General features: G+C 38.8%; 1 protein-coding gene across 1 annotated transcript in view; it reads right to left on the bottom strand.

Annotated features, from left to right (window-relative positions):
- The window catches only part of anos1b (anosmin 1b), a 50,534-nt gene extending 34,626 nt beyond the window's left edge, over nt 1-15,908 (bottom strand). The window contains exons 1-2 of the mRNA XM_053322620.1: nt 15,582-15,908; nt 3,636-3,683 (exon numbers count right to left, since the gene is read on the bottom strand). Coding sequence (XP_053178595.1) covers nt 3,636-3,683; nt 15,582-15,794 — 261 coding nt within the window. The 5' untranslated portion in view covers nt 15,795-15,908. The remainder of the gene's footprint in view (nt 1-3,635; nt 3,684-15,581) is intronic.
- Between the last annotated feature and the right edge of the window lie 6,055 nt (nt 15,909-21,963).

Raw genomic sequence — 21,963 nt, 5'->3', positions numbered from 1 at the left:
CTTTGCACACATGCCATGGCAACCTCGATATACATGAGGCAAGGGACAGTCCAGCAGATGACAGCAATCCGACACTTACAGATGCCAACCGCCTATAACTGAAAAGGACGAAACTCACTAAACTCTGATCAAACCTTCAAACTATGCAGTGCTGATCAAATATGAATCACGATTCTGTTACTGCATTTCCTTTTTCTCGCCTCAAATGTCTTCAGAAACATCGTTGAGTCTTGAGATCGCTTCAATCGGTCCATGTGAAAGCATCTTTCATCAGAAGGACATAAGTCTTTACATGCAATGCTACTGCTTTCATTCAACAACACAGCCGTAACAACATTTTCCCAGAAATGTGACTCGATCTTGGCAGTACAGATTTCCTGGAACATCCATCCCTGTTCCCATTCACACATGACCTATGCAGGAAATGTTCCTGAACATTTCAGGGAAATACTGCATATGTGAAAGGGACTTAAATTTTGCCAATTTTAGACATTGGCATCTGTTTATTAGAGCAGTAAATTGACAGATATTGGCATTAATGGGTATGTCAGATAATAGAAGTAACAAGAATTTTGCTGCACAGAATTAGCAAAGATATATTTATCATCGTAACATGGACAGAAAGCACTAAGAACAACTTTTTACTGTATGATACTCTGCTCAGTACACATTTCTATCACAATTCTTAAAAAAAAACCCCACATATTTAAGGGTTCCTGATTGTCAAATGTTTATGTGAAATCTGCTGAGATAGCAATCTGCTAATATATTATTTAGAGCTGCAACTGGTAGCTGATTAGCCGATGGACAGAAAATGAATATGCAACTATTTTTATGAGGGAATGTTTTCGTTATTTTTTAAGCAAATTCAACTGATACTCTAGTCTGTCTCCCCTTAGTTCTGTGGTTTTCCCTCTGATATCAAATATGTTACTAGAACAAATGCAGAACAGAATAGAGAAGAATGTGGCACTTTTGTTAGCCTAATAAAACAATAATGAAGTGAACTGTGCAGACTGTGTAATGTTCCCAAGGTGCATAATCAAATAAAAAAAACAAAAAAACAGCAAGATCCAAACATATTGCGTTAACAAATACTCACACCTTAGGAGCATTAACAGCGTTGGACTTCCTCTGCTGTGTAATTCGTTATTTTGATTAATCTTGGCAATTATTGCTGACGAACGGGACACGTTTGTTTCTGTTCTAATTTATTTTCATTGGCATGCCACACTGACTTTTACAAATTGTACTGTATCCACTTTCAACAGACTGTAAAATGGTAAGAACTAACAAGTTTGCAATTGAAACAAGCAAGAGGAGACACTGTGCATGTCTGTGCAGTATCAGGCTGTCTGAGAGGAAAATTGTGGTCTATGCAGAGCCAGCCCCCACTGGCCAGTCTCTGAGACTGCTGTTGGACCACGGTTACAGCATAGTGACACACTGGTATTCACACATGTACAACAGCAAGACCCAAAGCCAGGGTAATAAAGTTTACACACACTATTAATCTAGAAAATATTTTCCTTTCTCGTTCCCTCAGTTTCTTTGTTGAACACTGAACACCAGGAGTAGAAACAATGGAAGGAAACAAGTAAAGAAATGAAAGAGAAAAGTTTGGTTATAAGGTCAAAGGAGCTGTGTGTTTGTGTTTGAGGTGGTGGGGGGTTATGTATAGTTGAAAGCTGATGTCTGATGTTTCGCTCAGTGTGGTATCCCCTGCAACAGTCCTTTTGGTAGTAGGGGTTTTTTTGGGGGAGGAGGGGGGACACGCTCTTGGCTGTTGTTGACATTAACCCCTGCTGACCTCAACACACACTCTACTGAGATATGCGCTGCAGAGGGGAAAAAAAAAAACCCGCTCCCTCTGCCTGTTTTCAGCTTTTCCTTTATCCAACTGTCAAGTGAATTTGTAGCGATGCTTGGAAATGTTGCAAGGAATAAAATACGACTCAGGTGTGCTTCCAGCTGGGTTGAAGCTTTTAAAAAGGTCTGAACCTGAACGAAGAGTGCAGAAAACACATCAATAAGACACAGGACTGAATCTCTCAAGACATCATTAATACTGAGTAAGTTAAAGTCTGTAAGTAAAAGGTCATGGTGGACAGATATTTCACAGGCATGTTTTGGCTACAGAGAGAATGGCATCAGTCTTTAGTCCATAAAAGTATTTCAAATGTCATTTTTTTAAATTAAAAAATGCGTTCCTTCTCATGTGAATATATGATTACATTTTTTACAATATTTAATACATTTTCCCTGACAACCTTTTAGCCTCTCTGATTTAGAACATGATCATTGGCATTAAACTAAGGAGATCCAGCTTCAGTCTGTGTTTTATCCACCCACTGTCTGTGACTCTGAGGTGGGACCAGCAGTCTAAAACCAGAAAGCTGTACCAAACTGAAATTGCTGCAGAGTGGACAGACTGGCAGCTAAAAATAATCAGGATGGAAACTACTCATGAATCAAACAATGAATTAGCACACACACATACACACATACACACACACACACATGCTAAAGCCTCCTGGCAGGCAGTGTTAAGTGAATAAACAGGGGCTAATTTCTGCTCCAGGGAGGATGGATAATGGGGATATAGTGGAGGACATTATTTTAACTGAAAACACAACCTTTGCTATTACAGGAGTCGTGCGGTGAGTGTAAAGATTCCATAGAAAAGTGAAGGGAGGAAAGATGCAGAAGACTCTGTGACTCTGTCCCTGTGCCCCTTGAGACAGAGGCTGTTTATATTGTGCATCAAGTTTATTACTTTCTAGAAACAAGATACATTATTGTGTATTATCACACCTCTCTTATTGCCACGGACAACAAGCAAAAACAAATCAGCATCAATTTTTTATTGTTTTTTGTTTGCATTTCAACATGTAATTTGGTCCCTTACACCAGTGACAGATAGCAGGTGACGTAGCACGAAGCAGAAATACATTGTTTCTGTTGATAATTGCTTTTATTTTAATATATCTTGTGCACTAATCCAAAGTGTTAAACAAAATACTTAATAATAGTAATAATGTGCCAGCCAGCCAGTCAACACCTGTTAACATTTTGCCATTTGTCAAATGCTTTTATCCAAAATTATTTTTTAATATTTGTGATGGCCAAGAACACTACAGCTGTTTGGTAAGATACAAAAGTTTCAATCTAAAAAACTATTTGTTCAAATCTGTCTGTCACGTAAGGTTAACAATTATTGAGTCAAGACATTTCAGACTTCTGCCTCATTTGGCACAGATTTAAAATGAACAGTTTCCCTCTGCACAAGTATTCATCACTGGTAAATCTACTATTGTTCTGGGGAATCCTATAGCTGCTTGACCGAGCGGACATAACAGGCTTTCTCTCAAGATCCACCACCAGTGGTTAAAATGTCTTAATTAACCAGTGAGAGTTACTGATGCAGAAACTAGGAGGAGAACCTTCATCAGCTTACTACACATGAACAAGACCAATCATGGCTGTTGGCACACACCATCAAGTCGGATGTACTGCTGCTAACAAGTGTTAAACCTCTATCTTGGTTTTAGGATATGGTTATAGTAATGACTGTGTAAATTCAAGTCAGTACAACATTCTCATAGAAGTACATGTTTGTGTGTATGTGTATTTACCTGAGCGCAGCGTCTGTGGTTTTCACACCAAACCAGAACTTGGTCACTCTGGAAGTAAAACGGAAAGGACGAGGATTAAAACAAACACAGAGAAGGAAATAAATCTTTCACAGACAAATCATGTGTTTGACGACTTCTGACTGTGTTCAGGGTAACTGACAGGGAGACAGAAAGCAAAATATTGTTAATAAAAGATTGCTGACCAAATGACATAACCAGAGCAAACTTGTCATGTAGATACACACACACTCAACCTTTCTCTTATTTACATAATCATCCTCCGGGTGCAAAATGACTTAACATACTGTGTTTGTGGCTTCTGAACCAGACAGAGATCACGTCACTTGGTAAGATCTATGTTTATGTGTGTATCTGTGTGTCTGCATGTGTATGTGAGTGTGTGTGCGTGCATACAGTTACTACTTGGTGAGTCAAGACCACCAGTAAACATGGCTGCTATAACCACTGTGACAGAGGGAAACGTCATATGACCACAGCAGCATAAATGCAGATGAACCAAACCAACACCAAAAGTCTCCCGAGCTTTGAAAATCTTTATTTATTCTATTAATAAAATGCTGCAGAACAAAGTGATACTCATACACACTTATTATTATTCATTGATCACACAAAGTAACGTAGACCTGCATAGAGCTGCAATGATTAATCAAATTAGCTGATCAACAGGACATTAATCAGCAACTATTTTGATCATCGATTAATTATTTAGGCCTTTTTTAGCAAAAATGTGAAAAATCTGATGCATTCAGGTTCTCAAATGTAAGTATTTTCTGCTTTTCCCTGTCTTACATTGATCCAAAATGGTTGATCAACAATTGAAAAAAATTATCATTAATCGATCATGAAAGTAATCGTTAATTGCAGCCCTCAACATTTTCAGGTTTTCTTACAGTACATCATTGTGAAGTTTTGGTACCTCGTTATAAACACCATTCATTATTGAACCATTTCACTCAAAACCAGATTTCAAATTCATGGTTTTACTAGAGGAAAATGTCAGAGCATCAACAAAGTTATTAGTATTCATTGTTTGGGCACCATGAATGTCTGTTGCGATATTTCACAAGTTAAGTGAAAACCTTGACCAGCGGATGGCAGGTGGCAATGAATGTCTAACTGCAACAAATTACATGGCAATCCATCCAGCAGCCGTCAAGACATGTCACTAAAAAGCAAAAATGTCAACCTGCTGGAAGCAGTGGAGGGAAAGTCAGGAGATCACCAAAGTCAACAGGACTCTGGGGGGACCATGTGTGTCTGTACTAAAGACTTGAACATACTCAGTATTAATGATGTCTTGAGAGATTCAGTCTGGTGTCTTACTGATGTGTTTCCGTGCTCACTGCTCAGGTTTGGACATTTTTAACAGCTTCATCCCAGCTGGAAGCACACCTGATTCATATTTTATTTCTAGCAACATTTCCAAGTTTCACTACAAATTCACATGACAGTTGGATAAAGGAAAAGCTGAAAACAGGCATCTAGAGTTGTCATCAGGTAAATCTCTTAATATTTTGGCCAAATACATGTAACTGAAAAAGTAATGATATCCCTATAAGCCTTAGCTGTTGTTTTTGTATGTCCTAATGAGCAAATGTTAGTCTGCTATCATAATAAACTAAGATGGTAAAACATTATGCCTGCTAAACAGCATGTTAGCATCCTGATGTGAGCATTTAAAGCACCACTGAGCCTAATTGCAGCCTCACAGAGCTGCTGGCATGGCTGTGTGGTTGCTTAATAACTTAAACTTAATTTAATTACTTAAATGCCTAACCAATAATCAGATCTGTTAACAATTACTTTTCTGTCACTCCATGGGTTGATTAATCAGTTAATCATTTTAGTGCTATTTCCCATTAGCCCTGTTGGTTTCCTAATGTGGAATATATCTTATTTTTTTTTAGTTTCAGGAGATTGTTAATCATTTTAATGGTTTAAAATGCAGGCTGAAATCCGGGCCAGCTGTTTTAACTTGCATGGGTTAAATAGTCAGTGTGGCAACCTTCCCTTTGAAATGCTTTGTCATCATCGGCACAATCATGATGCCATCATCCAACATCAAAACAGCCATTAGAAAACTGGGGTGTGCACATTGTGTAGCGGCCTGTTGTCATGTGTGTGTCCCTCCAGAGACTTTGAACCTCTGGTGTGTGTGTGTATGTGTGTGTGTGAGCATGTCTGCATGTGTGTGTGTGTGTGTGTGCATGTACATTATGTGTAGGTGTGTGTGCATGCAAGTGCAGTATGTGTGTGTGTGTGTGTGCGTGTGTGTGTGTGTGCATGTACAGTATGTGTGGGTGTGTGGGATGAGCCCTGTTAACAACTCCTAAACCCTCTCCTGAGTGAGCTGTATTTAGCCTGAACCAAGTTCATCGCTTTCTACACACACACTTTTAGCTAGCATTGTGGGGTTAAGGGGTTAGAAATGGGGTAAAAGGGCTGCGATTAAAGGTTAGAGACTCACTCTTAACATTCAAAACAGGTGCAATTTCAGTCAAATTGGATTTCAACGTACAAATTTGGAAATTTATGTCATTTACAAGCCTAGTAGTGAAGTATTTACTGTCATTTGGACAGCCATGCACTGCCACTGTAATCTGCCGGCAAGGATTTAAGACTATGACATACTTTAAAGATGCGCTGCTTGAACGGTCTAAGTGTGATTAAAAGCTGCTTTGAGTCTGTAGCACGGGGACAACTTCCTCTCACAAGTGTTGCACATTTCCACAACTGACAAATCATCGGCCTCGCCTGCTTTCTGTAGAGATTTGCAATTGAGAATATGTGTGAAAATGGGAAGAGCTCCAAGTTCTCCCCAAATTTTGTTTGCCTCATTCCTCTCATACTCTCACAACTGTCCATATCCACCGCTCAGCTGCTCACCACTGCTTCAGTCATCCAGCTGTTGGCAGCAGTGAAGAGGCAGTCAGATTTCAGAGAGGAGACACAATGAGTGTGGCTGAGTTTCACAATGTCTACAGAGAAATTCTCTCTATGAACTTGAAATTTGGTAAATACATTTTAAAAAGTGTATTACTTACAAGTGTTAGTATGCCTTTAAGACTAAATGAGTACTAGTGGGGTTGACACCATTGGCTTAACAGAAATCTGTGCTAGTTGTTACGAGGGATAATACTGGGGACAGAAAAAGCAGCCTCTTATAAAGGTGGCCGGGAGAGAGAAGAAGAAGAAAGCAGTGGAGGATTAAAGCATTGGTTAAACCCCTAATGAAAAGATTAGTAAGAAGTCTGTGGGGAAGGATGAATGGAAAGAGGAATGGATAAGAGAAGAAACATAGAGACGGGTGTCATGGTATCACTCAAGAGACACAGAAAAAACACCTTCCTCCTTTGCCCACTATTTTTATGTTTCTTCCTGTCTTTCCTCTTTAAAAGGCAATTTTGACAAGCCAAAAGTGCGGTTGCCCAGGTGCTGCTGCTGATTGCACAATAAGTGACAGAGTCACCATGGATACAGGTCTTTAGTAGCAGTGTAATTCACACAAATAGAGGAGTTATTTTCGCTCTCAAATGTTTTTAAGCAGCTGGTATAGCTAAGAGGCAATCACATTCTCCTCCCATTAATGCTGTTTAATGACACAGTCAGGAACAACTTTACTAATCTGTGCTTAAAATTTTAACAGACATTAATTCACCCGCCAAAGTTTCACCAGCTTCACTTCTGGGAGACAAACTTTTGCAGACATTCAACAACATAATATGTGTTCCTTTGCGATGTGGTCATGTGGTAAATGAGTCCAGAACGAAATCAAGAGAAGTAAAAGTTTTACATGTTTAACTGTAATGTGCTTTGCTGGATATTGTTAAAATATACTGTTATATACTTAAAGTTGCCCTGCGGGGTTCTTCTGTACACATTATGCGTATCCAAGAGGCCTAACAAACATACTGAAAACACTTGTAAGTCATTTGTAAGTCAGATTTTTTGACTACTTACTTCTTCTTCACTGTGTTTTGCTGCTTTCCTTGGCATATTACCCCCACCTGTCAATCAGTGTAATTATGGAAAAACATTGGGACACAACTACATGTTAACGCATGCATGTGTGTCCTTATGCTTGTGCATAAGAGAAAGAAAACGATTACCTTGGGAGGCACCTGAATGTGCAAAATCATGCGACAATCCATCTTGTATGGCTTCAAATTAAAAACTTGTGTTGGCAGTTCGGGCCAATCATCATTGTGAATACAGCTGCCTCGCATCATCGCATGGTAAGATAGATGATGGATAGTGATAGACAAATGGTTCATCCAATCACTTGACAAGTATTTTTTGAAAGTGCCTTTTACAAACAGCTTTCTGGACGATTTCTCAGATGGTTCTGTGTAACCATTTGGCATCAGGTTAACAAAACAAGGACCCACTCATAAAAATATTGCTCCATAGTGCTACCAGTGGTCTAAAACTTCACAGGGTAACTTTAATTTACATTAGCACTGCAAAATTTGCACTTGTGGTGCCACTCTGTAGCAAATTCCACTTCAAATACATATGGAGCATTCATTTCATAATGTCCACTTTTCTTCTTTTTTTTTTTTGATGGAGCGATATAATTCGCTGCTTTTAGTACTTCTGGCTTCTCAAACAAATTCCTTGCATTTCCCAGAATGTCTTTCTAAAGTTGCCAGTTGCCTGTACCCGACCTTCTATTAGGGTGGATTTTAAATGTTGAGTATTGAGGAGGAAAAAACAGTCAGAGGATTTGAATACATAGACACAAAATACATGCACAGACGCACACTTTAAATTCCTACTTCCTCCTCCTTCTGCTACTCATCCAGATTAGCCCTTACTTTGGTCACTCTGTCACTCTTTCTGCCTTTGATTTTTACCCTCCAACTCTCTGTCTAGTCTCTCCACAGTGCTGCCAACTCCTGTAAAAATTACAGGAGAGGACTTGAAAATCATTGTGATGAAATACTGTAGATGCTTCACTCAAAGAACTGAGGACCGTGAAGCCAGTTAAACATCTCCAGATTTCCACCAAGGCTGGCCTCACATCTTCATCCCCTCTCTTAATCTTTTTCACGCTGTCTTTCTTTTTCTGTCTTCCTCGTCATAACATCCCCCCTTCTCTGTCACCCCTCTTCAGCTCTCATCTTTTCCTTCTCTCTCACTGTCTTCCCCTTTCCCGACACGCACAATCATACACACACATTTGGATGTACACATACACACACTCATCCCAACTCAATTTCATGGGACACATTTGCTGTCAGAGCCAATCACGGCAGCTTAGACGGGCCTGTGTGCCGTATGGCTATTAAACAGTGGTCAAAGTGGGGTTTCATGGGGTCTCAGAATGTGTGTGTGTGTGTGTCTGTCTGCGGCAAAACAGCTGCACATTTTGAAAAAGTCAGAAAGAGAGAAGGAGAGGGAGGATTGGAAGAAGAGAAGACAAGTTGGATGTGGGAGACTGAGAGGAAATGGGAGGTAGGGAGGAAGTTGAAAAGAGCAGAGGGAGACTGACAAAAGAAGGTGAAAGATGGAAATAAATATTAGTTAATAGGAGCAGAGAGGAGACTGGCGAGAGGTGGTGGATACTAGTTGTGAAACAGGATACAATAAATTTTGGTGACTGCTGCTCGTCTGGCTGGGGTTTAGTCGTCAGCGTTATTTTATTAATGGAAAGCCCACTTTAAATACTGTACGTTCATACGTAGTGGAAGAACATTTTAAAATTTACAAACGCCTTTATTGTGGCTCAGTAATGGTTGTGTAGAAAATTGTAAGTGTTGTCTTCATTTGCAAAGCTCAATGTAAAACCCAAGGACATACGAAACTTTTTGGTCCAAAGGCTTTTGTGCATTTTATAGCTCCTATATAAATCAAATCCATGTAGTAATTCTCATAAGACACAATGTTTGAAAAATATTAAGAGAATTTTTGTTCCGCCCAGCTTTTTATCCATGACTTTTAACAAAAATGTGCAAAACCCCATTTCATTTTTAACGACGGATTTCCACATGGCTCTATACCTACTCTATAAACACAAGGTCTTAAACTTTTATTTTGCCTGGGATCCGAGAGAGAATCTCTGAGCCTGAGACACGAGAGACCCGTCAGAAACAGAACTGACCCACAATGAAAAGAAACACTTGCACTAAAGGACTTCCACATGGCTCTGATGGCCGCTGAGTCCACAGTAATCATTGCTAAAGAATAACAACCTGATATTACTGGATGCAGCAGCAGGGACACACACACACGCATACGTACGCGCAAAAACACACACACAGATATATGTGCACAATCAGCATGCACACGCACAGCTGCACACACCCTTTAGTGTTTGAAAGAGTGAGATATAAATCACACTTCTGCCAGATGCAGCGATAAAAAGTGTGTGTGTGTATGTGTGTGTGTGAGAGAGAGAGAGAGAGAGAGAGAGAGAGAGAGAGAGGGACAGAAAAAGAAAGTGTGTGTACATATTCTGTGCGTGTGTGTGTGGTGGTCAGTGTTTGTGGTGAGGTGCAGTAGAAAGTCTGTTTAATACAAGGCATTAATCACCCCCAGATGACCAGAAGCAAACACAGTTACAGTGTGTGTGAGTGTGTATGTGTGTGCACGCAGATGTGACTGCAACATGACTAACTTCCACTCAACAGAATATAAAGTTCTTCCCAAAAAGCCCATGTTGAGGTCTAAACATTCCCGACAGAAGACCCTAATTAGTCTGTGTGTTTGTGTGTGTGTGTGTGCGTCTGTGTGTTTGTGTGTGTGTGTGTGTGTGTGTGCGTCTGTGTGTGTGTGCGTGTGTGTGTGTGTGTGTGTGTGTGCGTCTGTGTGTGCGTCTGTGTGTGCGTGTGTGTGTGTGTGTGTGTGTGTGTGTGTGTGTGTGCGTCTGTGCATGTGTGTTAATGTTGGTGTTTGGGGTGGCCCACATCCTGTAAACAACAAGCATCACAATAACGTGGTTGTTATAATGGTCCTCAATCTCGTCCCATTCAACTGTTAGGTCGGCAAGTGTCTTTCTGTTTCGGTTCAGTTCCAACAGCAACAACGAAGAGAATACTTGAAATTATCAAGTTTAGTTTTGCTTCAACCAAGAAAAATAGTCACCGACAAGAAGAAGAATGGATCTAATTGCTGAGTGATCAGGTATAACATCCATTCTCATGTGGAAAAAGTGTCTTTCTGTCCGTCTCGCTTTCTGTGGCTGAAAGAACAAAGCCTTACTGCTTGGTGCCTCGCCATTCCAGTTGTGATTTAGTGTCTTGGAATTTCTTGTCCTGGTTTCAGGTGAGAGTCAGTCCTACACAACCCACAAATTTTTCACCATCTATCCCTGCTTCTACCGATCAAATGACAGGGAGTCACAAAGCAGCAGAAAGAGGCATGATATCTCTGGAACGAATCAAACAAGTCTTTGTCTCCTGCTGTCACCCACCCCAATGCCTGTCTCTCTGCCTACCTGTCTGCCTTCATATCAGTCCACTTTTTAGCCTGTGTATGATTTTGTCAGGATGTCTGTCCTCATATATGTCTATCACACCTGTCTGTGTGTGTCTACCTGCCGTCTTTCTTTTTCCCCGCTGCCCGTCTTCATGCTTGACCGAGTCTGTCTACCTGCCTTTATCTTTGCGTCTATCTCTGTGCAACCTGACCTGACCGTTGTCTCTGCTCTTTTTCAGAGCGTGACTGGTTCGCTGACCGACCTCTGGGCTGATTAGTGCTACCTACCGCAGAGCAGCTTGGACACACAAACACACGCACATGCACGCACACACACGTAAACATGAACGCTCTCTCTCTCACACAGACAGCTCATTCAGGCACACACTGGCCCTCGGCCCTAGCTTGAACCGCAAACCATCCGCTCATCAGCACCACAGACCTGTGAGTGTTTAAGACACGCGATCTAATCTAATCTACGACGTATGTGCAAAAAGTTTAAACTCTGCAGGCTAGTCCGCCGTTTTTCCCCCTGTATTTTTAGGAGTTCACATCAAGGAGGAATTTTGGAATATGACAACATATATATGCTCATGTGTGCACACACACAAAGAGCTATAATTAAGCTATGACACCATACTAGGGAAAGTAGTGGAAAACCCAGGGAAGCAGCATAAAGAGAGGTGTAAATAGAAAACTGGTGACTCACATTCTAGTGGCTACACACTAGCCACACGCACACTGAGACAGAAGGAGCCAAAAACACAGGGTTCACCAACATGAAGCCAGAGGAAGCAATGTGTGTGTTTGTGTCTGATTGTGGTGACAGTGGAGGATGAGTAAAGCTCCATTTGCCCTTGCTGATGTTATAGTCAGTGGAGCTGTTATCAAAAGGCTTTTTTCTTTTAAACATTATGTTCCTTAAATAATTGAATGCTCTAACATTCGGACTCCCCCACCCATCAATCACTCTGTGTTCCCTTACACTGTCCTATAATAGGCTCAGGGAGTGATGCTGTTTCCCAGGATGTGGCTGAGACAAAACTTATTTTCTTGTTTGCTCAAAGCCTCTTTTTACTTATATATTACAATATAATGTTTTCAGTACATAATTTGTATCCTAAAATGATTTTCTGAGTAACACATTAGCACTGTCCTTTCCTGTTAGTCCTGTTCTGCAATTCAAACCATTGCTGACTTCTTTCTGTGAGATATATTTGAATTGAGATGCAGCTTATAGTAACTAAATTAATTAATTAGGGATCAATCTCTCTCTCTCTCTCTCTCTCTCTCTCTCTCTCTCTCTCTCTCTCTCTCTCTCTCTCTCTCTCTCTCTCTCTCTCTCTCTCTCTCTCTCTCTCTCGCTCTCATTTTTGATTGATCTATATTGTGTGATGTTTAAAAAAAGCAAAATAATTACAAGGTTTCACTGATCTTGAGGTGACATTTTCAAACTGTTGAGACAGATAAATTATCCAACCCAAATGTATTCAATTTACAATGATACAAAACTATACTCTTATTACAGAGGCTCAAACTTAAGAGTTTGACATGTGTGCTTGATAGATGGCTGTTAATTATTTATTTGCAATCAAACTTACTGTTGATGAATTTGCTGTTGAGTGATTCACTAATAGCCAACTAATTTGCACTTAATTTAATAAAATTTAAAGCAAAAATTTATGAAGTCATTACATTTAATTTGAAATCTAAAAAAACTAAAAACAAATTAGATGTGTAGGTTGGAAACAAGTTGAATTATCAAAACTAATTTAGATATTAGGAGGAAGCACATCACTAAACTCTCCATCTTTCACTCATTCACTACTTCCTGTATAATAAAGATGCAGTATGTAACATTTTGTAGCATCTAACAGAATGGACTTGGCAGAAATGGAATACATTATTCATAAGTATGTTTTAAATAGTGTATAATCACCTGACAATAAAATTGTTGTGTTTTCATTGCCATAGAATGACTCTTTTATATCTACATAGGAAATGGGTCCTCTTCCATAGAGCCCACCATGTTGCACCACCATGCTTCTACACTAGCCCAGAACAAACAAACCAAACACTGGCTCTAGAGGACGGCCTTCGCATTTTTCGCAAGTTTCGTGGCCACCTTAGGTTCTCCTACTCACTTGAAAGGGGGGAGGGGTATTCAATTGGTTGCAATCTGAAACCTCACCACTAGATGCCATTAAAGCCTACACACTGGTCCTTTAAAGCTTACTCTATATTGAGCAGCAATCTGAGATGTCGTCACTATCAGCTGCAGAGTACTTTTATGTATTATTGAATCTCTCTTAATACCTCAATAGTAGAGTCGCACAATGGTAATTATTGCATGCATAAAATATGACAAATTGCACTGGATCTTTAGTGAGTGGACATGCAATGGTTCTACTACATTTTCTTTCCATAGTGGAGTTTTTGAGGACACTACATACTGGATTATTTTACACACTCGGACAATCAAAAATAAAATGGCGGAGGGTAAATACAGTGCACTATAAAGTAAATAGGGAGTGATTTCGGACACAGACATGGACCATTTACTGCAAATAATCGACAAACTATAAATGACCTTTTTTTTCCCTTTTCTGGATTCTGGAATATTTCATCAACAGGTATGTTTGCAGATGTCAGCAGGCAGAGTGAGGAAATCCTGGTGGTGTAAACACACCATGGACACCAACTAAAGCCAAGAACACACACAAGCTATGTTTACTGAAAAATTTAAGAGTCATATCAGAATGGAATGCAACATTTTGTCCACATCCTAACATGTAACCCAAGTAGAAAATGAATGCCTGGCTTGTTTGCTACCTCCCAGTAAGTTGGTCTCATTTCCATCGCTGCTGTTTGCTCAACATCTGACTACTGCACTCCACTTCATAAAGTTTAAACCAAATGTTCCCTTTCTCACACCTCCATTCCAGAAACCCCAACACACAGACACACAGACACACAGACGCACATACACACACACACACACTCACACACATACACACACACACACCCACATCTTACAGCTAGAGAGTCATCCAGGGGCCACCCTCATTACCCAATGCACAGGTGGCGGGAGTATATTCTGGATGGCCGAGGACCAGACCAAACCTTCGTTTTATACATGAACATATGCAAACCCACACATATACACACATGCACACACACATACATACACTTTTTTCTACACACCTCAGAGCCATGGGGGCTGAACTTTGTGGTTAATGACTTTCCCACCCACTACACAGCATGCACATGTTGAAGCCGTTAACGATAAGTGGCTTTTCGTACTTGGTAACGTCCTAATGTCCCCGTTAATCTCACATTCCTCACTACAAAGGCTTCAGTGCATGGGCCAGCGATTTCACTAAGATGAGCAATTTTGTCAACTACTATAAGCTAATAACCTAACATTTTCAGTCTACCTTTGCCCCTTTAAGTACTGGCACAGGGCAAGTTCTGAGCAAGATCAAAACATTTGTCCAAAACACCCTGATGAAAGCCATGTTGGAAAAAACACAGTCAAGATCATGAATTTTCCTTCTGATTAATCATTTAAGTGCTTTTCCAGTGTGCATAACAACAACATCTCTTAGCTGACCTAAAATCATTGTCATATTTTTTTTAAATTCAAAATAAATCTGAAAGAAACCACATTGTTATAAAATGAATAAATATATTTTCTTCAGAAAGCAACATAGAGTGACAGACAAAAAATGGCACAACTACAAACGGTCATCATAGGTGTGTGTGCATCTGGTGTGTCAATCAGAATAGAAAATAACAGCAGTTTAGTATTCTTGAAATTGAGTTTAATGAGGCCTCTAAACTTTCATGTCATAGGTCTGACGAAAATGCCTGTGGTCACATCCATCACTGTGCGCCGTCATCACGCACAAATCACAAACTGAACACTACTGGATCTGCAAATACACCTAAAAGTCATTATGTCTGTGTGTTACTACTCTGTGTGAAAATAATTTCAATTTAAATTCCACAGTTTTATTTCAGCTATTTAAATACTGGCTGCACCTGATTGACTAAAGATGCTCATTTCTATCTCTCCACTTCAGCTCACTTTTCCAATATCATCCAGTGAAATATTTTAGGATAAGCTGCTTTGAGTGTAAAACAAATAAGCAAAATGTTGTTGCTGTAAACAGAATCCCTGCGAATCCCACTGAACTATATGGATCAACAGTTATAGAGTTGCAGTGTGTGTTTTCAACAATACAGGTAGTAACTGCAACTGGCCTGTAAAATTACAGAATATATAATGCACCTTTTAAAGCAAGAGTTTATGTTTTAGTCTAAAATTATGCAGCCTATTTGCGCTTACATTTGCGCAATACAAACACCTTTGAGGGTCATATAACGTTATTTTATGTATCAAACTAATGTAATTATGGATTTAAGTGGCAAACAGCATCAATTTGCCTAATAAGATGGTAAGTTGGTGCTCTTAATGAGGGACATAATGTGTCAGACATTTACCTGGATGTGTCTGAAGGCAGCGGTTAGCTGAGTCATGTGCAGAGTGAGACACCTGGACGTGCATCTAGCGCTGTTGATTTTCTCTTGAACATCCTCCTGCTCCGGTGAACTCCGGCGAGCACGCGTCATCGCCAACACCGCGCACAGGAGCAGCAAACCGGCCCGACGAACTGACATGGCACCGGGATGTATGTACGAAACAGAATATATCATTTACGGTCAATTAAAACGGCAGAGTTTTCTCCTTCTTCTCCAGAGCGTCAACCTCCGGCTCGAGCGACCTTAAGTTCAGAAATGAAGCATGTGCGTGCTTCTCCTGCCTGCTCGCGAGCAGGGAGTGGAGCGGCTCTACCCCCCTCGCGGACACTCCCACCACCGGTACAAGTGCAGCCACGCAGAGTCTTCATCTCTCATCATCTAACATGACACTATCCTCAAAATCATCACCATCATCATTATTGACACTCACACCAATTCTCCCACCACATGTATGCATCTAGTTACCCACTTCCATCATAATCATCATCATCACAATACTGTTTTTCAGCATCTTCCTCATTTTAATCTTCACCTTCATCCTCATGCAATTTGTATCACAGGTGTTCATGCAACTATTCGTCATCATCGTAATTGTTATCTTGATGATTTTCACACAAGGAAGCACTGATCCAACTTTGTTCTTTCTAATTTCAATTCTGATACCTTAATTTAAAGAATCTGCTGATTCCTGATCCAATACCTGTGTTTTCCTTTGATTCACAAATGTAAAATGTGTATTCCTCAATGCATGTTAGGCTCATGACTCTGGGATTAATGTAGTACTGAGTCATCTTGATAAATTAACATGTGAATTTTAGCAGAAACACAACATTTTATACTGACATAACTGTGTTTAGTATTGATTGACAATTCTGATTTCTGATTTGCTGATACCAGAACTGTGAATTATTATCCTCACCTATTTTCACCTTCTCACTTTTATTACTTTTATCATCACTTTATCATACATTTTTTTCTGGCATCACCTTTATCAGCTTTCTCTTTTTTTATCATCTATAGGCTACAGATTTTTTTTTTTTAAGTAAAGTAAAAAAAAGAATTTAAAAAAAAGGATCAACTCAGTTCTGGAGATAACAGACAGAAAGAAACAGTCTGTTGAAGAAGATCAACATACATGCTGCTGAAACTGTATAAAATATCAGTGGAGACCATGCAGTAAAGTTAGAGATGGCATTTATAGCCCAATGCTTTGCATGGCAGCTTCCAGACCTATTAACACTTACCATTACTATTCTGAAAAACAAACTTTTCTTTATAGTCTAGGAATCCTCTCCAAGGGTAATTATTAGAGCAGACTAATAAAATAGTATTTATTAATGGGAAAGAGACTTGAAGAATGTGTTGAGGTAGGTGCCTGTCAAAGAGCCAGTCAGTGTGTTAGTCACCACTTTTCAACACTTTTCAGTGAACTGAAAAGTGTTGAAAAGTTGTGGGGCCACTGTCAAGATGTTTAGGATGCAGAGTTGGAAGACACATTTGTTTATATGAAACTGTAAACCAGCAGAGGAGTCATCTCTGTTGGCAACAAGTTGTAGAAAGAATCACCTATATTTTGATTTAGGGAAATTAAGTCATATAAATATTTAGTAAGTACTGGCAGGACAAGATATTGGCCCTGTAGTGGAAACCAGGCTCCTCATTCATATACTGTGGAAAGGCCTGCGTAATGTAGGTTAGTATATGGTTCCCAACCGTTATGGCTTGTAAACCCTCAAAATTAAGACATCAGCTGCTAATTTTGTATCATTCATAGATGATGGCTTCAGTGTGGACACAAGTTTTGAACAGATCAGCCAAATGAGTCATTTAGTCAATTTGAAAGACTTCTACAGGCCTGAAGGGGAGGTCACCATATTTAGTATTTCACAAAAGAAAGGTAAAAATCCACCAAAAGTCCAAAATCATTATTTCTCATTACAATACGTCTCGTGGCCTCACATATTTATTTTGGGACCCTTGGGATTGCCAACTACCAGATTGGGATCTACTAGTCTAGACAATACTCTGATCAGAACTGCATTACTGCTGCTACTACTGTGAGAGAGATATACAAAGTCATTATGAGACAAAATGTGAATAAGTAATGTGCGTGAAGTCATGCTGTCATTGTGTACAAAGCTTCTGTTTGTGTGTGTGTGTGCATACCTGACCTGAGAGGACCTTGGCAGTCCTTAAATCAGAAAGCGTAAAATCAATTCTTACACATGTGCACACATCCACACACTCTTTACCCCCCTGTCTCTCACACACATGCACACACAGTAGTTACCCATTAAGTAAATGACGGAAAGAATATTTTCATATTTTCATAAAACACCCTGCTCAGGTTTCTGAACAAACCATTAGTGAAGTAAAGACCCTCCCCAACACATACTCAAACATCACACACAAGCACACGTGCACACACACACACACACACACACACACACACACACACACAGACACACACGTAACAGAAGCCAAATGTCTTTGAATTGGCTTGAAAGAAGAATAGAGCAAGTTGGAGAAACAGAGGGAGAGACAGAAAGTGGGACAGACAGACAGAGGCACACAGATGTTTGGCAGAAGCTCTGCTCTTAAAGGATAGTTTCACAGGTTTTCATTTGTGTCCTAAAACAACAGTCAGGTGCCCAAACAAACATTGACACATTTTCCCTGCTGTAATCATTCCTTCTGTTCATACTGACCATTAAGAGATTCTTTCATAATGCACTTTAAATATAAGTAATGGGGGACATAATCCACTACCCTTCTTCTGTCCAAAAATGTATTTAAAAGTCTGTTTGAAGCTTATATTAGGCTTAAGACATCCAAATTAGTCAAATAAATTCAATATCTTTTAAGTTACAGTAGTGATGGTGCCAAATGTTCTATTTTGTAACAATCCTCCATCATGAAAAACTGTCTGTCAAGAAACAAAGAGGGATTTTAAAAAAAAAACTACAAAAGACTAACCGTGGCAGATATCCACTTCATTTGACTGACTCATCCAGTTGAAGCCTCATATTATCTTTAGATAAACTTTTATAAACACATTTTGATCTATACTAGGACTGTAGATTTTGTCCCTGATCACTGAAAATTAAAAGCGCATGTGGACAAGATCTCCTAAAGGTCAGTATGAACAGCAGGAATGATTAGTGCGAGCAAAAACCGTTTCAATGTTTATTTGGGCACCTGACTGTTGTTTTCAGACGGACTTGAAAAATTGTGAACCTCTCCCTTAAGCTACATGAATCATAAATGAACATTAATGAACCCTAAAATCTCCTCATGTTACGCAATTGTTATTCAAAAATGAACAAAAGTATTATCAGGAAGATGTACTTAAACACCACAAATATAAGCATTATTAATTCAACTTTATATGAGTGTACAGTATTGATTTTATGACTGCATTTTTATTTTTGATGCAAAATTTTAATGTTGTAGCTGATCAAAGTGATGTTGATTTTAACTATGTTTTACACTTCTTGGTTGTTTAATCCATAAAAGTGTTAATCCAAACAAGTATTTAACTATTTATATTTTTTATTTCCAAGTAATATGAAAGTAGTTATTTTCAACTATCTATTGAATATTTGAATCCGATGTTGAATAAATCTGCTACAGCAAACCTGTCAAGACTATTTCTGGACAGTTTCACCATGATTTAATACCTTTATACCCCAAGCAAGTTCTGTAAGTTCTGGCTCAGTCACAGACCTCTGTATCATTGCAATCAATCAATCAATCTTTATTTGTATAGCGCCCAAATCACAACAGAGTTATTTCAAGGCACTTTAAGAGCAGGTTCTAAACCGAACTCTTCAGGTTTTAACTTTAAAGAGACCCAACATTCCCACATGAGCAACAGTGGCAACACATCTAAAAAGTTGCTCACATCTAAAAAAGCTTTCATCAAGTCAAATACAATAATAAAGTGATTACAAAATGCAAATTCAGTCAGATTGGGTTGAGCACGTTTGTTTAGTTTGAATCAGTCTGTGTGGGCAGTAGTATGTCTAGTTGTTATGTCTGGTCTTATTCACCAAGGATGACATGAGGACAGATTTCCATGTGTTTCATCTCTGTTTTATTTAATGTTCACAGAGAATATTGAGTTTCATGATTAATGCTAATAAGGTAAGCTGGTCCGCTACAAGTAGCCCTTTAATGATGTAATCGTATGAATCGGTCTGTTTGAGATCTGACTTCTGGACCATCATCACAACTCGCTGCACATCACATAAACACTTTCTTTAATCACAGCTCAACCCTAAGAATTAACCATCTCTATGAACTACAACACAGAGAAGCTGTTTCCAATTTCAAATATAGTCTTTACGTATTTAACATGTCAGAGATCTAATCCGAACTCTGTCATCTTTTGAATCCTGCTGTATTTAACTGTTTTTGTCACAATCCCTACATGTTATTATCATTCCTGTCCAAGATTACTGAAGTGGTCAGAGATTATTCCCTACAGCTGGAACAACTGGCAGCTCATCTGTTAGTCGTCTGATTTCTATCACCTTCAAAGTCTTCAACAGCCTTGTTTCTTAAGTTTTTGTTCGGGGACTTAAAGGTGGTTTATTATGTTTGTTTGGTATACAGTGATTGTCAAAAGTGATGGGGGCAAGGTGTTTCTGAAAGGAGCAACACTGACACTATGTGGCAGACAATTGTAATTGCAACGTCAGTATCATAAAGGACTGGGATATATTGTAGCTATAGTATAGGACAGCAGAATAACAAATATGAGAGATAAAAACCTAGATAGATAGATAGATAGATAGATAGATAGATAGATAGATAGATAGATAGATAGATAGATAGATAGATAGGAATAATCATTTATAATAATCTTATTATTATAATAACAATAAGATTATATTAATGTATTTGTATCCATTGTTGTTTATGTTTGTGTTTATTAGGTCATTTATTAATTAATTCATAAAGGAACTATCTGTGTCAATTGAAGGTTTACAAGCGCTTAAATCGCTTAGCCTTGAAATTGAATTAGCCCAGTCTGGATGGGCAAATGATGGCAATGGTTTGTTGATGTGGTAAGAATGGGATCATTCTGTAAATGTTAATCCAGTTTTCCCTTGAAGCACAGAACACTGCTTCAACATGATGAGAATTTTCCTGCCCTTTATCCAAAAGTTTTGATATAGTTGTCCAACCAGGCTGCTGTTGGAAGTAAAAAGGATGATATCAAGTCGCCAACAGCTCACAACTATTTTGCAACCAACAATGGATCGACCCGAATATCATTTGAAGTTGAGCTCCAACTAGCAATTATTTTCATTATAGATTTATCAGTTAGTTGTTTGGTCTATAAAATGTCATGAAATGGTTTCCCAAAGGTGACATCCTCAAAATGTCTTGTTTTGTCCTGACCAGCAGTCCAAACCCCAAAGACATTCAGTTTACAGTCATGGAGGACTAAACAACCCAGAAAATGTTCACATATAAATGGAATCAGTGAGATTTTGGATTTTCTTCTTTTAACCCTTACATACTATTAAGGGTCTATTAAGGGACACCATATACACATTTCTTTTAGTCAGACTTTTCCTAATGTCACCCACAGTATATATGTAAATGTACAAAATGCACAATTTTGCCCTGTGTTTATTAAGAAAAAATTCAAAAATCAGCATTCAAACATGTTGTATTCTTCATATTCTATAAAATGTTCTCCTAGATCATAAAATAGAGATCGTGAATGTCTTGTTTTTCCTATAAGAATAATGAAACATTTATTAATGACTGATGGGGAATTTATGAATGTGAATTGGTGTGGAGACTAATTATGAGTCGGTATATGAACATTATGTGAGGGTTAAAGGAGTTTCCTATACCTTGACCTTAACCTTTGTGGAAATTGCTTACTGTGTTTAATACACAATCAACACATGCAGTTTTATAGATCAAGTTCTGACTGTGTATGTTTGTGTAAAGAGATCAAGGTAACCAACTCAGGCTGATACTCGAATAACGCTGCTCTGTCTACTCTTTTATGTATATCTACGACTGTTTATTTGTCCAGGCAAGCCAGGTTTATTTTATAGCATCTTTCAACAACAAGGCAATTCAAAATGCCAAAAAATTTAAGAGCACCTGATGTTTGGATTTTTTGGTTTATACACTCAAGATATGGAAGAAAGTTTAATATGGACAATCAGCTAAGCTTTTTGCTGAAGAATTATGATTTGTGAATAATATAAAATGTGGTCACAATGATAAGAAAATTAACTGAATAATACTGAGAGCAGTGATTTCAGTCAAGCCCGACCATTGAAGCCCATCTCAGCAAATGTGATGACAAAAA

Source organism: Scomber japonicus, chromosome 7 (assembly GCF_027409825.1).
Source record: "Scomber japonicus isolate fScoJap1 chromosome 7, fScoJap1.pri, whole genome shotgun sequence".
NCBI lineage: Eukaryota > Metazoa > Chordata > Actinopteri > Scombriformes > Scombridae > Scomber > Scomber japonicus.
This window is presented reverse-complemented; position numbering and strand designations above follow the sequence as displayed.